Source organism: Heterodontus francisci, chromosome 37 (assembly GCF_036365525.1).
Source record: "Heterodontus francisci isolate sHetFra1 chromosome 37, sHetFra1.hap1, whole genome shotgun sequence".
NCBI lineage: Eukaryota > Metazoa > Chordata > Chondrichthyes > Heterodontiformes > Heterodontidae > Heterodontus > Heterodontus francisci.
Window position 1 is genome coordinate 41,182,674 of NC_090407.1, and position 15,461 is coordinate 41,198,134.

The window sequence follows — 15,461 nt, forward strand, 5'->3', positions numbered from 1 at the left end:
TTGTCTGTCAGTGATCTAAATTCCTAACTTTTTGTTAACTGCAACCCATTTGTTTGAAACTGAGGACCATTAAATAATGCTCTGGAGGAAGTCACTGGCAAGCGTTTGCGATCCTAACACTATATTGAATTTTGCCGAAATATCAATTAATGCTTTAAGTAAGAATGGCCTTGCTCCAATATAGAGGGTGAAGAATTGTATTTAAACTTAGTTTGTTTTTATTCACAGGTGGTCTTTTGGGATTCTTATCTATGAAATAGTTACCCTAGGTATGTTGCTTGTTAAGCCAACTAATTTAATGAATTTTAAATTCATAATTATGCTATTTTGACTCCTTCACCCCCTCTTCTGATTTAACTGATGGACTCTACCCTGATGCTGATAATGTCCCTGAGCAGTTTTAAGGACTGCATCTAAAACTTCTCTTTGAAACTATTCAGAAATACTTTTACAACAAAAAGCTTTGAGGCCTCTATAATATTCTGTCGAATTGAATTGGTCTCATGGAGTTTCTATACTGCCAGCTGTTTAGGCGCCATTTACACAACAATAGTAGTACTTGTATTATGCTGCAGCATCGCCACAGTGGTGTCGATCCAGCCGTGATCCAGATTCAATCCAGAATCGGGTCAGGTCGTGTTGCTGGATTTACATAAATCCAGAGTCAAATCCTGCCCTGATTCTCGAACAAGACTCCTTCCTCCATGCTGGGATGTGACTTTGGATTTAGCCTGCTTTTAAAATGCTACTGAAAAATTATGAATTTAAAATTCCCTATGAAAACCACTTTGCATTGATGCTGATCCTGTGGTATAAAGGTACTCTTAATCCCTTCATTTGAAAGGTAGGAAGTTACATTTAATATGTGCTTGAATGTAGTGGTTACCACATGTCCTAAGTGATGTTTAAACTGCTGACTGAAAGCATGGCTTTGGTTAAAGTGCTGTCACCTTAAAAAAAAAAGTAGATGTTTCACACACTATCTAAATTCTATTTTTACACTAGGTATTTGAACCTCTAATCATTTTGCTTTGCAGGTTCTCCTCCATATCCTGAGTTTCAGCCCCTAGAAATTTTTCCAAAGCTGCAGAGAAATTACAGAATGCCCAAACCATCAAACAGTAGCACTGCACTGTAAGTAAATCACCATTTGCTATCTGAATAGAGAACTTTCACCTGTTTTTATTGTAAATATTTGGTTACCGTGTAGGAACAAGCGTCGGCCATTTAGCTGCTCCGGTCTGTTTTTCCTCTCAATTAGATCATGGCTCGTCTGTACCTCAACTCCATGGCAGCTAGTCAGTTTTGGCTGGTGAATAAACAATGCCGTCCTGCCACGTTGGCTGGTGGTGAGGAATTAGTATTTTCTGAAACATCATTAGGGTGGTGGGTGGTGGAGTGGAGCCTGAAGCAGCAGTGACCCAGACTTAATTTGTGGAGTTCTGAGAAGGCACTCCTGCTCCTCCTGACCCTGAAATCATAGAATCTTAAGGAGGCCATTCAATCCGTATGTCTGGTCCTAGCTCTTTGAAAGAGTCCAATTAGTCCCATCCAAAGTGAGTGGACTGCTGCGAAATTCACTCCTATCCCACCCAGTTTGTGTCAGGTAGAGGGAGTTGAAACTCTCCCAGTAGCGACTGAATGGAGGAATACAGAAACTGTAGTTAAAGGTTGAATGAGCATTGAACAATTACGATTTAGCAAATACTGTCCGCATCAATATATTTTGTGCAATAAGACATGCATCTCTGGATGTGGCACCACTGGCTGCATTTACTGCTGACCCCTAGTTGCCCTGAAAAGGTGATGGTGGGCCTTCTCCTTAGACTGCGGAGATCCATGTGCTGATGGCACTCCTGTGATGGTGTTAGGTAGCCAATTCCAGAATATTGACCCAGCGATGATGAAGGATTGGTGACATATGTCCAAGTAGATTATGCCTGAGTACTTTGCGCAGAAAGTTTCCTCTTGCCTTCCTTTTTCTCCTCCTATTTAAAGTGTAATTAATTCAAAGAGTCTTTCTTCTTTGTCAGGGACACTTGGCTTCCAATAACTTGAGCATCCCTCAATTATATACTCATTCTAGGATTGTTCTGTAATCTCCAGGAATTAAACTTTAGGACAGTGCTGTGAGTGATCCAGGAGATAAATCAAAGGGACATTTTAATAAGAAGTGTTTTACTCATTTTCTTTTAACACTTTCATTTATTAGCTGTAGAAATATTGGAGATGGGGTAAGAATGGCTGTTTCACTAAGTCACGATGAATCCAGTCTTAATATCTAAGGAGTCTGTTTGCTTTCCAGTTGGCCATGGAAAGGCAGTGTGCCTGGAGGATGGACCAATGGTGGGAGTGTGGGGGTGGGGCATTTTGAGGCAGAAGGTCATGTAATGAAACCTCCAGCGATGCACCCAACCAGAGTTGCCAACCCAGTTAATTAAATGCTAATTAAATCTAATTAAATGTTTCAAATACACTCTGGTGTGTTGTCTCCTGTCCCCATGACTTGCACCCATTTCTCCCTTTCCCTGGCAGATGTACAGGTCACCTTTTTACAGACCTCAAATGCTAGTCCCATACTGTGTGTGTATTATAGCAGCTTAATATCCTGCTGTTACTTTCCTGAATTCCTTTAAGGCTTTTTTTTCTATCTAATGGACTAAGGGGTGTGACTCTTCCATTCCCTGGTGTCCTTGGCAGACTTATTTTATCCCACTTTATTTCAGTTGATTTCTACCGTGGTTAACACTCTACTTTTGGACATCTTCCTCCTGTGAAGAAAGCAGGCAGCTGACCTGCTCCCAGGATCTTGACCACTCTGCCTTGTTGATGCATTTATCAGCACAGTTTAGCACTGCCCATGTCACACATCAGAAACTTGCTGTTTCTTCTGATCCTGTGACTTATTTTGCTCTCATTTTATTTCATCTTTGTGGTTTTTGGATTCCAAGTACCCATTTCCAGACCAGTTTACTAGTCAATGATTTAACGATAAAATATTAAAAGTGACAGTGTTTAAATAACTTATAATCTAATAAATTAACTGTGTTTTAAGTTCCATAAAGTATTGAATCCGGTCCTTTTATCATTAAAGTGCTCGCTATTTGATGAAATATTTAGTTTATTGGGAAGCAGTGTAACTCTACCTGAACTTTAAATGTTTGAGGTGCACCATTGCATTGTTGAACACTAGGGGGCATGATGAGGTATTGGAGAGATCTATAGTATCACTTTAGACGTGAGCATTTTGCAATGAGCAAATATTTCTGGCATTTTGCTTGCAATTAAAGGACAAATACCTTTTCACAAAATTGCAACATTAACTCTCCCTTTCATCCATTTCTGTTTTTTTGTTGAGACTAATGTTTTTGTTTTAAGCATTAAGCACTAAAGACTTTATGAAACCAGTTTGGACTAATTGTTGAACCCAGTGAGCTGAGTGCACATGCACAATTGAAATTAAGTAATCATTGGAACAATCCAGGTTAATGAGTTCAACAGATATTCAGCTGTCACATCGCTGAGCTCATCCAAGACTATTCGTTCCCATTCTTATGTTATCATCAGTGTTTCATGTTTAAAACAGTGATCTTTTTCTTCTGGTTGATAATGCTGATCTAGGAATCATTTTTCAATTTTAATACATTAATTATAGAATATTTTTGGTGCATAGCAAAGATATGAAAAGTAGAAATGGTGCATTTTTAAAATGCCTTTTCTCTAATTTTCACCCCTCCCTTTTTGAATTTATTCTGAGGATGTTAATGGGTAGGGTTTGGTTCTGTAGGCTGCTGGTTAGTGCGGGTTGGTTTCACAGGCTGTTGATGAGTGCAGTTTTGTTCTACTGGCACCAGCATCCTTCTGGTACCTTGCTTAAATGGTCATTCTTCATGTGTGACCCTCAATGTTGGCAGACTACCTGACTAAAGGGAAAGCTCACAAATGGGCCAAAATGGGTCCTCAACTTACATCCATGCACACATTCTCCAGTAAAAGGACATGCATTTTTTTTTTCATTCATGGGACATGGTCATCGCTGGCAAGGCCACCATTTATTGCCCACTCACAATTGCTGTTGAGAAGGTGGTGGTGAGCTGCCTTCTCGAATTGCTGCAGTCCATGTGGTGTAGGCACATCTAAAGTGTGGTTACAAAGGGAGTTCCAGGATTTCGACCCAGTGACAATGAAGGAACTGCAATATAGTGCCAAGTCAGGATGGTGTGTGACTTGGAGGGGAACTAGCAGGTAGTGGTATTCCCATGTGTCTGCTGCCCTCATTCTTCTAGGTGGAAGAAGTCACAGGATTGGAAGGGGCTGTTGAAAAAGTCTTGGTGAGTTACTGCAGTGCATCTTGTAGATAGTACACACTGTAGCCAAAATACACTGGTGGTGGAGGGAGTGAATGTTTAAGGTGGTGGACAGGGTGTTCATAAGATCAAAGGAGCTGCTTTGTCCTGGATGGTGTCGAGCTTCTTGTGTTGTTGGAGCTGCACTCATCCAGGCAAGTGGAGGGTATTCCATCACACTCCTCACTTGTGCCTTGTAGATGGTGGGCAGGCATTGAGGAGTCAGGAGCTGCAGAATTCCCTGCCTCTGACCTGTTCTTGCAGCCACAGCATTTATGTGGTTGGTGCAGTTCAGTTTCTGGTCAATGGTGACCCCAGGATGTTGATAGTGGGAGATTCAGCGATTCTCTGTGTTTGACATAGTTATTACCTGTCACTTGTGTGGCGTGAATGTTGCTTGTCACATATCAGCCCAAGCCTGGATGTTGTCCAGGTCTGGCTGCATAAGGACACGGGCTGCTTCAGTATCTGAGGAGTCGTGAATGGTGCTGAACATTGTGAGTCATCAGCGAAGATCCCCACTTCTGACCTTATGATGGAGGGAAGGTCATTGATGAAGCAGCTGAAGATGGTTGGGTCTAGGATACTATCCTGAGGAACTCCTGCAGTAATGTCCTGGGACTGAGATGATTGATCTCCAACAACTGCAATCATCTTCCTTTGTGCTAGCTATGACTACAGCCAGCAGAGTGTTTACTCCCTGATTCCCATTGACTCCAGTTTTGCTAGGGCTCCTTGATGCCTAGTTGGTCAAATGCTGCCTTGGTCAAGGGCAGTCACTCTCACCTCATCTCTTGAGTTCAGCTCTTTTTTGTCCATGTTTGGAGCAAGACTGTAATGAGGTCAGCAACTGAATGGCCCTGGCGAAACCCAAACTGAGCGTCAGTGAGCATGTGCTGCTTGATAGTACTGCCAACGACCGCTTCCATCCCTTTGCTGCTACAGAAGTGGGGTTGTTCTCCTTAGAGCAGAGAAGGTGAGGGGAGATTTGATAGAGGTGTTCAAATCATGAATAATTTTGGAAGACTAAATCAGGAGGAACTGCACAGCAGGATGCTCGGTAACCAGAGGACACTGACTTAAGATAATTGGCGCAAGAACCGGGGGAGATGAGTTATTTTTATGCAGCGAGTTATGATCCGAACTGCACTGTCTGAAGGCAGGAGGAAGCAGATTCAATAGTAACATTCAAAAGGGAATTGGGTAAACACTTGAAAAGGAAAGATTTGCAGGACTATTGGGAAGGAGCAGGGTGTGTGGGACTAATCTTTTAAAGAACTGACACAAACACAATGGGCTGAATGGCCACCTTCTGTGCTGTATCAGTCTATGATATTAGCAATTAAAAGGTTAAGTTTTTTTATTCATTCGTGGGATGTGGGTGTCGTTGGCTAGGCCAGCATTCATTGCCCATCCCTAATTGCCCTTGACCACTGAGTGGCTTGCTAGGCCATTTCAGAGGGCATTTAAGAGTCAACCACTTTGCTGTGGGTCTGGATTCGCATGTAGGTCAGACCAAGTAAGGATGGCAGATTTCCTTCCCTAAAGGACATTAGTAAACCAGATGGGTTTTTACAACAATTGACGATGGTTTCATGGTCACCATTAGACTAGAGTTTAATTCCAGATTTATTAATTGAATTCACATTTCACCATCTGTCATGGTGGGATTCAAACCCATGTCCCCAGAGCATTAGCCTGGGGGCTCTGGGTTACTAGTCTAGTGATGTTACCACTATGCCACCACCTCCCCCCTGACAACATCCTTGATATTGGAGCAGATACCCAGATGGCTCATGGTATATGTGTGTCTGAAATATACTCCTACTGCACATGATCTGAGCTTGTGCTATCATTGCACCCTTCTGAGCAAAAATTTGGAAGGCTGAAAAGTATGATGGCGCTTTTGATCCCTGCTCGGTTTATCCACATTCCTACATTACAACCATGACTGCACTTCAAAAGTACTTCATTGGCTGTAAAGCACTTTGGGTTGTCCTGTGGTTGTGAAAGGCACTATGTAAATGCAATTTTTTTTCATGATCAAATACCCCTGTTTCCTCTCCCACCCCCTCACCAATCCTGGAAGATTACACAGATTTGTGAAACAGTCGCACTAGCTGCACGAGGATGTATACCGACAAGGTAGAGCACTATCTTCCCCATAACCAATAAAATGGGTGCAACACATAGGAGATATGATAGTGAGAAGATGTGAAAAATGCATCCTGCCTGGAACTGGGATGCAACAATAACCTGGAGCACATTCCTAGAAGTCCACACAGACCCAGATTACCACTCCAGAAAGTAAATTAGCAATGCACAGGTCAATACCCAAACCCTCTCATGTCATTGTCCTTTTTTCAAGAGACTTGATGTTACCAATTTGGCCAAATCCCAGGGACTGCCATTAAGTCAGCTTTGTCCACAAACAGGTGCACAATGTACAAACTACCCTAATGAAGGAACGTATCCAAGTAAGTCCTATATGACGCACTGTACAATGACTTAAAGATTTTCAAGATTACTAAAGGTTTCAGAGAGTAAATAGTGAAAGGTTGTTTCCATTGGCGGGTGTATCTGTAACGAGTGGTAATTGATTCAGGATTATCTGAAAGAATGAAGGGGCTAGTTAGAAAAGGTGTTTACATGGAGGATTGTTATTAACACAGAACGCTTTACCACAATTGACAATTGAGGCAGATATTATTACACTGTTGAAAATGGCATTGGGTAAGCTTTTGAAAATAGAATCTAGAAGGATGAAAGGAAAGATTAGAGAACTGACCGGGCCTAATGGCCAAGTATCATTGTCCTGTGCTGTAATTTCTGTGTTTCCATCTCTACAGATGAGATTAAGTTACTAATGAAAGATGATAATGGGATTTGGACATCAACTATGAGATGTGGAACATGCTTGGCTAGATGTTAGAAGTTATCACAGTAAGAGTGTGCATTAGCTTTATGATTCAACAATGATTTCTTGTAACCATGGATTTCTTGGGGTGACCATGACTAGCTGTGCCTGTCACCAGAAGCAATCCTTCTTCATTTCTCCTTCCAGTTTAATGGAACAAATTAATCTTGACAGTTGATCAACAAAACCAATATCAGTGAACACATCCAGCACTAAACAACCATTGATCCAGTTTGTTCACATGTGACTCAGTATCAATCACCTTGTGGGTGGAATCAAAAGTTGTTCATTTTTCATCTCTGTTAAAATCTAGTTATTAAGCCTCACAGCTAATAATTCTTCATTCATGTGTAAACTTTGTGGAAGAATTCTGCAAAATGTTCTGCACTGTTTGTCTAGGTTTCTGAAATTCGAATGTTTTTGAATTGTTTTGGTATTTGAAGCTTCCAACGTTCTCTGTAGAATTTGATGTTCAAGGAACAGTAATTAGAAAATTTTGCCTGTCTGGTCTGGAGCAACCATTCCAAATGAAAATGTTTTGAGACAATCTGCTCTGATTGCTAAAAATAAGAGGCATGTGTTATATTCACCGCTCTGCGGCACAGTGGCGCAGTGGTTAGCACTGCAGCCTCACTGCTCCAGGGACCCGGGTTCAATCCTGGGTACTGCCTGTGTGGAGTTTGCAAGTTTTCCCTGTGACCGCGTGGGTTTTCGCCGGGTGCTCCGGTTTCCTCCCACAGCCAAAGACTTGCAGGTAATAGGTAAATTGGCCCCTAGTGTAGGTAGGTGATAGGGAATATGGGATTACTGTAGGGTTAGTATAAATGGATGGTTGTTGGTCGGCACAGACTCGGTGGGCCGAAGGGCCTGTTTCAATGCTGTATCTAAATAAAATAAATAAATAATTGAATTTGCTTTTCTTAGCCATTATACTCTTTCTGATCTGGAGGGACACATTCAGTAATACACTACTCTAAGCAATTGTCCAAGTTTAGTCATATATTGGACAAAAACAACGGAAGAAAATGGCTGCAATGTAGCACTGACTGACTGACTGACTGACCCAGGAGCGTGATGCTGAACTCTTTTTGTGAAACCTGAATGGCTGGAATTAGGAGGCTTTATTGGCCCATGCCAGGTGGGACTCTATGTCCCTTCTATCAGAAGGAGCTAATTAGTTGTATTCACTGTCATTTCCCACACTGTAACTGCCCACTGTTCTGATGTAACAAAATCTACATCTGATTGCAGGAGAAATTAGAAAATTGGCATCCAAATCACAGATCAATTGACCTGCCCTGAGGTGGTATTGCCAGACCATGAAGTGGGGACTGTTTTACTCATATTTGTTCTCTAAACCCTTTATGTGCATAATTATTCATCTTTGCATAATTATGCATAATCAAGCTCATTTTAAAATATTTAATTTGATCTCTGAGGGCTGAAAGAATGTATGGGCTACATAAAGAACATTCACCCCATCAGACCCAATCTATCTACACATAACTTTCCCCTCATGGATTTACCCAGTTTATTTCATCTCCCAACTGACCATAGGGTCATAGTCATTGTGGCATAGAAGGAAGTCATTCAGCCCATTGAGTCCATGCCGGCTGAGTGTGCAACAATCCAGTCTATCCCATTCCCCTGCAAGCTAATTTTACTCAAGTTCCCATCCAATTTCCTTTTGAAATCATTGATCATCTTTGCTTCGACCACCCTCATAGGCAGCGAGTTCCAGGTCATTACCACTCACTGCATAAAAAAGCTCTTCCTTACATTCCCCCTGTATCTCTTGCCCAGAACCTTACATCTGTGTCCCCTAGTCCTTGTACCATCAGATAATGGGAACAGCTTTCCTTGCCTACCTTATCTAAACCTGTGATACTTGTTGCCCTCCATCAGATATCCCCTCAATCTCCTTTGCTCCAAGGTGAACAACCACAGCTTCTCCAACCTAACCTTGCAGCTAAAATCCCTCATCCCTGGAACCATTCTGGTAAATCTCTGCAACCTCTCAACATACAAACATGGAGCAGGAGTAGGCCACTTGGCCCCTTGACCCTGCTCCGCCTTTCAATAAGATCATGGCTGATCTGATTGTAACCTCGACTCCACATTCCTGCCTACCTCAGATAACCTTTCAGCTCCTTGTTATCAAGAATCTGTCTTAAAATATTTAAAGACTCTGCTTCCATTGCCTTTTAAGCAAGAGTTCCAAAGACTCATGACCCTCATAAAAAAAAATTTCTCCTAATTTCTGTCTTAAATGGGAGCCCCTTATTTTTAAATTGTGTCCCGTAGTTCTAGATTCTCCAATAAAGGGAAACAGCCATTCCACATCCACCAGAAACTGAACTGGAGTAGCCATATAAATACTGTGGCTACAAGAGCAGGTCAGAGGCTAGGAATCCTGCGGCGAATAACTCACCACCTGACTCCCCAAAGCTTGTCCACCATCTACAAGGCACAAGTCAGGAGTGTGATGGAATACTCTCCACTTGCCTGGATGGGTGCAGCTCCAACAATACTCAAGAAGCTCGACACCATCCAGGACAGAGCAGCCCGCTTGATCGGCACCCCGTCCACAAACATTCACTCCCTCCACCATCGACGCACAGTGGCAGCAGTGTGTACCATCTACAAGATGCACTGCAGCAACGCACCAAGGCTCCTTAGACAGCACCTTCCAAACCCATGACCTCTACCAACTAGAAGGACAAAGGCAGCAGATGCATGGGAACACCACCACCTGCAAGTTCCCCTCCAAGCCACACACCATCCTGATGTGGAATTATATCGCCGTTCCTTCACTGTCACTGGGTCAGAAACCTATAACTCCCTTCCTAACAGCACTGTGGGTGACCCGACTCTGCATGGACTGCAGCGGTTCAAGAAGGCAGCTCACCACCACCACCTTCTCAAGGGCAATTAGGGATGGCCTAGACAGCGACGCCCACATTCCATGAATGGATAAACAAAAAGCCCTGTCAAGACCCCTTAGGATCTTATATGTTTCAATCAAGTCGCCTCTTACTCTTCTAAACTCCAGCGCATACTAGCCTAGCCTGTCCAACCTTTCCTCGTAGCACAACCACCGCCACCGCACCCCCCTCCCAAATTCCAGGTACTCGTCTAGTAAACCTTTTCTCAACTGTTTCCACCACACTTACATGCTTTTTTAAATAAAGAGACCAATACTGTACACAATACTCCAGATGTGTTCTCACCAATGCCCTGTACAACTGAAGCATAATCTCCCTACTTTTGTATTCAATTCCCCTCCCAATAAACAATAACATTCCATTAGCTTTCCTAATTACTTGCTGAACCTGCATACTAACCTTTTGCAATTCATGCACTAGGACTCCCAGATCCCTGTACATGTCAGAGCACTGCAATCTCTCACCATTCAGATAATAAGGACCCTCACATCCTTCCTAAAGTGTGGTGACCAGAACTGGACGTAATACTCCAGTTGTGGCTGAACCAGAGCTTTATAAAGGTTCAGCATAACTTGTACTAAATGCCTGTATGAATGAAGCCCAAGATCCCATATGCCTTGCTAAGCACTTTCAATATGTCCTCCTATCTTCAAAGATTTATGTGCATGAACCCCCAGGTCCCTCTGTCCCTGCACACACTCTTTAGAACTTGTGTCATTAAGTCTACATGGCCCCTCTCTGTCCCTTCTGCCAAAATGCATCACCTCATACTTTTCTGTATTAAATTCCATCTATCATTTGTCTGCCCATTCTGCTAGCCTATGTGTCTTGTTGCAGTCAATTGGTAACATCCCCATATAAAATGTCCAAAACAAACTGCTGTGAAATTTCTTTGATCCTATAAATCAGTGATACTCCACTTTGCAACCTCACAGTCATCTGATACCAGCTGGATTCTTTAGAGCACATCTCATGGACCTAGTAACATAGGCATCATTAGAATTTGCAGGAGTATTTTGGCATTCTTTCTCTCTATTCCCATTCGTAATCTTTGAATTCTGTTTGTAACTAGATATTAATCCAGCTTTATTTTTTGAAGCAGTTGATTGACATAGAATTTGTTGTGTCTTTGTCATAAATTTGCCATTCTGAAGACAATGAAGGGGGGAGGTTTTTCTCTTCCCTGTGCCTGAGAATCAACATCCCAGGAAGAAGGAAGAGGGGCACGAAGCAGTTATTCCAGGTCTCTGGATTCATTGTGCTGACATTCCCAACCTTCTGCTTCATTCTTCCTCCACTTTTAATCATTGAGACTAAAAGGAAAAGACACATCAACTGGACCTCTATTCCCTTGAGCATCGAAGATCAAGGGGCGATCACCTAATTGAGGTATTTAAGAAGGTTAAAGGATATGATAGGGCAGACAGAGAAATTGTTTCCTCTGATAAGAGTTCAGATCGAGGGGGCGGGGGGCAAAACCTTAAAATTAGAGCTAGACCATGCAGGTGTGATGCAGAGAAACATTGGTTTACACAATGTCAAGTGGCAATCTGGAACTGTGTCCCACAAAAAGTGTGCTGAGGCCAGGGGTCAATTAAAAATTTCAAACTGTGATCAATAGATTTTTGTTGGGCAAAGGTAGTAGGAATTATGAACCAAGATGGCTAGATGGAGTTAAGATACAGATCAGCCATGATCTAATTGAATACCAGACCAGACTGGAGGGGCTGAATGGTCGGCTCCCGTTCCTTTTGGTTGCCCCAGCAGAGGGGCTTCTGAAGAATCTATGTGTAGTTGACTGCACACAGACTGTTGTTGACTAGAGGTTCTGCAGGGGTCATGGGGGCAGGCTGGAAACATTACAGGCAAGTTTCAGAATTTCTTTTGACAATTTCCCTGTCCCCTGCCCTCCTACACCCAGCAACCAAAGATAGTCTAAAGCCCCCAAAGTCTTTTGGTTGCTGATATCCAGCCAATAAGACACTGGTGGCGGAATATACCTGTATTATACTGATATACTGTTGCAAGGCCCAGCCAAGGGATGGACCTGGATTGCACCCAGACCACGGAAACAGCTTGAAAGAAAGAAAAGAAAGGCTTGTATTTATTTAGCATCTTTCACGGCCGCCAGACACCCAAAGCGCTTTACAGCCAATAAAGTATTTTTGAAGTGTAGTCACTGTTGTAATGAAGGAAGACACCAATGCCTGCTTCAACCTCTGGGACCTGTTTATGCCCATAGTGGAAAATCAGACCTTGGTTCTTTTCTTTTATTTGCTGGTCTTCCTTCTGGTTTGCTGACTGGATACTCGTAGCTTCTAGTTCCACCACCCTGTAGCTCAAGGTTAAATAAAAATCTGTTTACATCTGCACTATATACCTCCCAGTATTTTGTCTCCTGTATCTTAAACCCTCAATTTGTTTTTCTCCCCCATGAAAAAATAGTTTGTTTTATCATAACTGAATCGTTGTAAGTGGCTCTTTTCCAAAATATCATCTTTGGTTCCCTGAAGATCATCTATCTAAACCTGTACACAGTATTCAAAATGTGGGCTTGCCAATGATTAGAACAGCTGACTGTAAGAGGGTATAATTAAATGTCCTTCAGTATTTAGCTGTTCGATTAATTCTCCTGACAGGAGCTTTGGATTTATTGGATAACTGTTTTGTGCATCAGTGTGCATTTTATTCATATATAAATTCCGATCTCATTTCCTTAGCCTAGCCACTTAATTTATCCATGATGCTTTCAATCTCTTATACTCGTGACCTGATTATTTAACACATTTCATTATGTTTTCAGAAATATTCTCTTCCATGATTTGACGTTGGGTCGAAAACAAAACTCATTAGATTTTAGACAAGCAACTCTTGTCTGAGAAGTATTGGGGGTGGGATGTGGTGACGCGTATTAAATGCAGTTAGAGCTCTAAACTAAAAGAAAACTGCAAAAGTTAAATATACCTTTGATGGCAGCTCGGGAGACTTCCAGTCTTCTTGGGTCAGCCATTTTTTTTTTACCTTTCAGTTCATACACTGGAAGAAATACTAATATTAAAGTGACAAAACTACTGAGACTTTTGAAGTGATTTTTTTTTTTCTTATTATTGACCCTGTACAACCAACATGAACACTTTGAAAATGCTGTTTTGGATATCAGCTGTGGCTCAGTGGGTAATACTTGCGCCTCTGAGTCAGAAGGTTTTGGGTTCAAGTCCCACTCCAAACCTTGAGCACGTAATCTAGGCTGGCATTCCAGTGCAGTACTGAGGGAGTGCTGCACTTTTGGAGATGCCACCTTGAGCAGAGAAGCTCTTCTCAGTGTCGTGGCCGATATTTGTCCTCAACCAGCATTACCTCATTGCTGTTTGTGGGCAAATTGACTGCACAGCTTGAGATGGGAGTCTCAATATAGTAAGTAGACTCTTCAACACTCACTCTTATAGAAATGGACTAGGCAGTGAATGGTTCAGGCTATCTAAGTGGACAAGGAAAAACTGAAGAATTACTGAGGAACGATGTGACTAAGCTGATGACTTTGGCCTCTTGGAGAGTAGGGCATGACAACGTCTGGAATAAATTTGAAGAGGTGAAATAATTAGTATTTTGGCCCTTGTTTGGTGAAGCCCCTCTTCAAAATCTGGCACAAACTTAGTGGATAATTGGAAAGTTAGGCATTTATTCAGAGGTGACAGATGGGAAATTGTTATTGGGAGATGCAGAGTTTGTTACACAGTGAGTGGTTAGGATCCAGAATGCACTGACAGTCAGTGTGGTGGAGACAGATTCAATCAGGGCTTTCAAAAGCGAATTAGATAATTATCTGAAAAGAAAAAAATTGCAGAGCTATGAGGATAGGGCGGGGGAGTGGGACAACAAAGTTGCTCCTGCAGAGAGCTAGCAGAGAGACAAAGGGCTGAATGGCCGACTTCTGTACTGTAACTATTCTATGATTCTATTGGTTACTATGATCATTGGTGTATGAAATCTGTCTGCCACTGAATGATCAGAAAGCAAGTAGTTTTCTGCGGCTGTCCCCTGGAATGTGCAGAAATGGGAAACTCTTTTGACATGCCTGGGACCTGGATAAGGTGAGCAAAGTTACACTTCGGTTAAGTAGGTTTGACCATGTAGTCACAGTGTGGTAGAATAGGCTGGAAGTGATTAAGGCCTGAGGAAGCGTTGCTTGAACTAGTAGAGAGCATGAGTAGAAAATAAATACTATGGAGAGGGGTTTCTTGAGTGGACTTAGAAAGGAAATCCTACAAATGAGACACGATGATCCTAAATCTACCTCTAACGTTATAGTGTTGACATCCTCCAGTTGCTGAGCAATTGGTATTAGTAACAGGAGGTCCTGCACTATTGCTCAGAAGTGACATTTGTTCTTAAAAGGAATTTGATGCCACAGAGAACAAAGGAGAGATTGTACTTCCCACTGTTAAAAGGAATGACCATACCGCCCATGTTGATTACTTTGCATATAGTAACATAGAATCCAAGATCCTCACTACCAACCTGAAAAATTGATCAGTAATCTTTTAAATTAAACTTTTTTTTTCTCTGCTTCCCCTCCAGATATGACCTGATGAAACACTGCTGGCAGTGGAAACCCTATGACAGGCCAAGCTGGTCACAGTTGATCAATAAACTGGATTCCTTAATGAACAATGCTGATGGGGTTAAGTTGCTGCAAATAGCTGATGATCTGGACCTCAACCAATACAAACAAGCCGCTGGGGTTTTTTAATGAGAAACACTACAAAGACAGCAAGTCTGTGAGCAATTCATAAACAAGTGTCTGAAACTAAGTGCTCACTGAGGGCCACAGCTGAAAAGTAAAATTCTTACCCAGCTGAATAAAATGGGAATCGCATACTAGGTGGCCAAATGAAAACTGTGAGTACAATCTACCAGGTTGACTGCTGCTATTCTGATCGAAGACTTCAAGGTGCGATCATCAGCTGAGGTAACTTGGCAACAGAAAGTTGCTTTGTTGCCAGGTGAATTTGCTGCGACTGCTGAACCTTGAATTTAATATGAAACCAGTTGTTCTCTTCCAAAAGCAGCACTGATGCTCTTTGTTGATGTTTGGCAACCAAAGAAAGTGGAATGTTCTAGAAGAGATTGTGATTGTCGCAATGATGGCAGTAACAGTTGCCAGAGATGAAGAAAAATGCCATCTCCAAAGTACTAGGGTAATGATCAGCAATGAAAAGAGTCCACAGCTCTCGGTTAAGTAATGCAAAAGTT

At 42.1% G+C, this 15,461-nt stretch overlaps 1 protein-coding gene across 1 annotated transcript in view; it reads left to right on the forward strand.

The window, feature by feature from the left end:
- Positions 1 to 14,958, forward strand: part of si:ch73-206d17.1 (tyrosine-protein kinase STYK1) — a 58,425-nt gene extending 43,467 nt beyond the window's left edge. Inside the window, exons 7-9 of the mRNA XM_068016811.1 lie at positions 229 to 269; positions 1,038 to 1,134; positions 14,787 to 14,958. Coding sequence (XP_067872912.1) covers positions 229 to 269; positions 1,038 to 1,134; positions 14,787 to 14,958 — 310 coding nt within the window. The remainder of the gene's footprint in view (positions 1 to 228; positions 270 to 1,037; positions 1,135 to 14,786) is intronic.
- Positions 14,959 to 15,461: the final 503 nt, after the last annotated feature.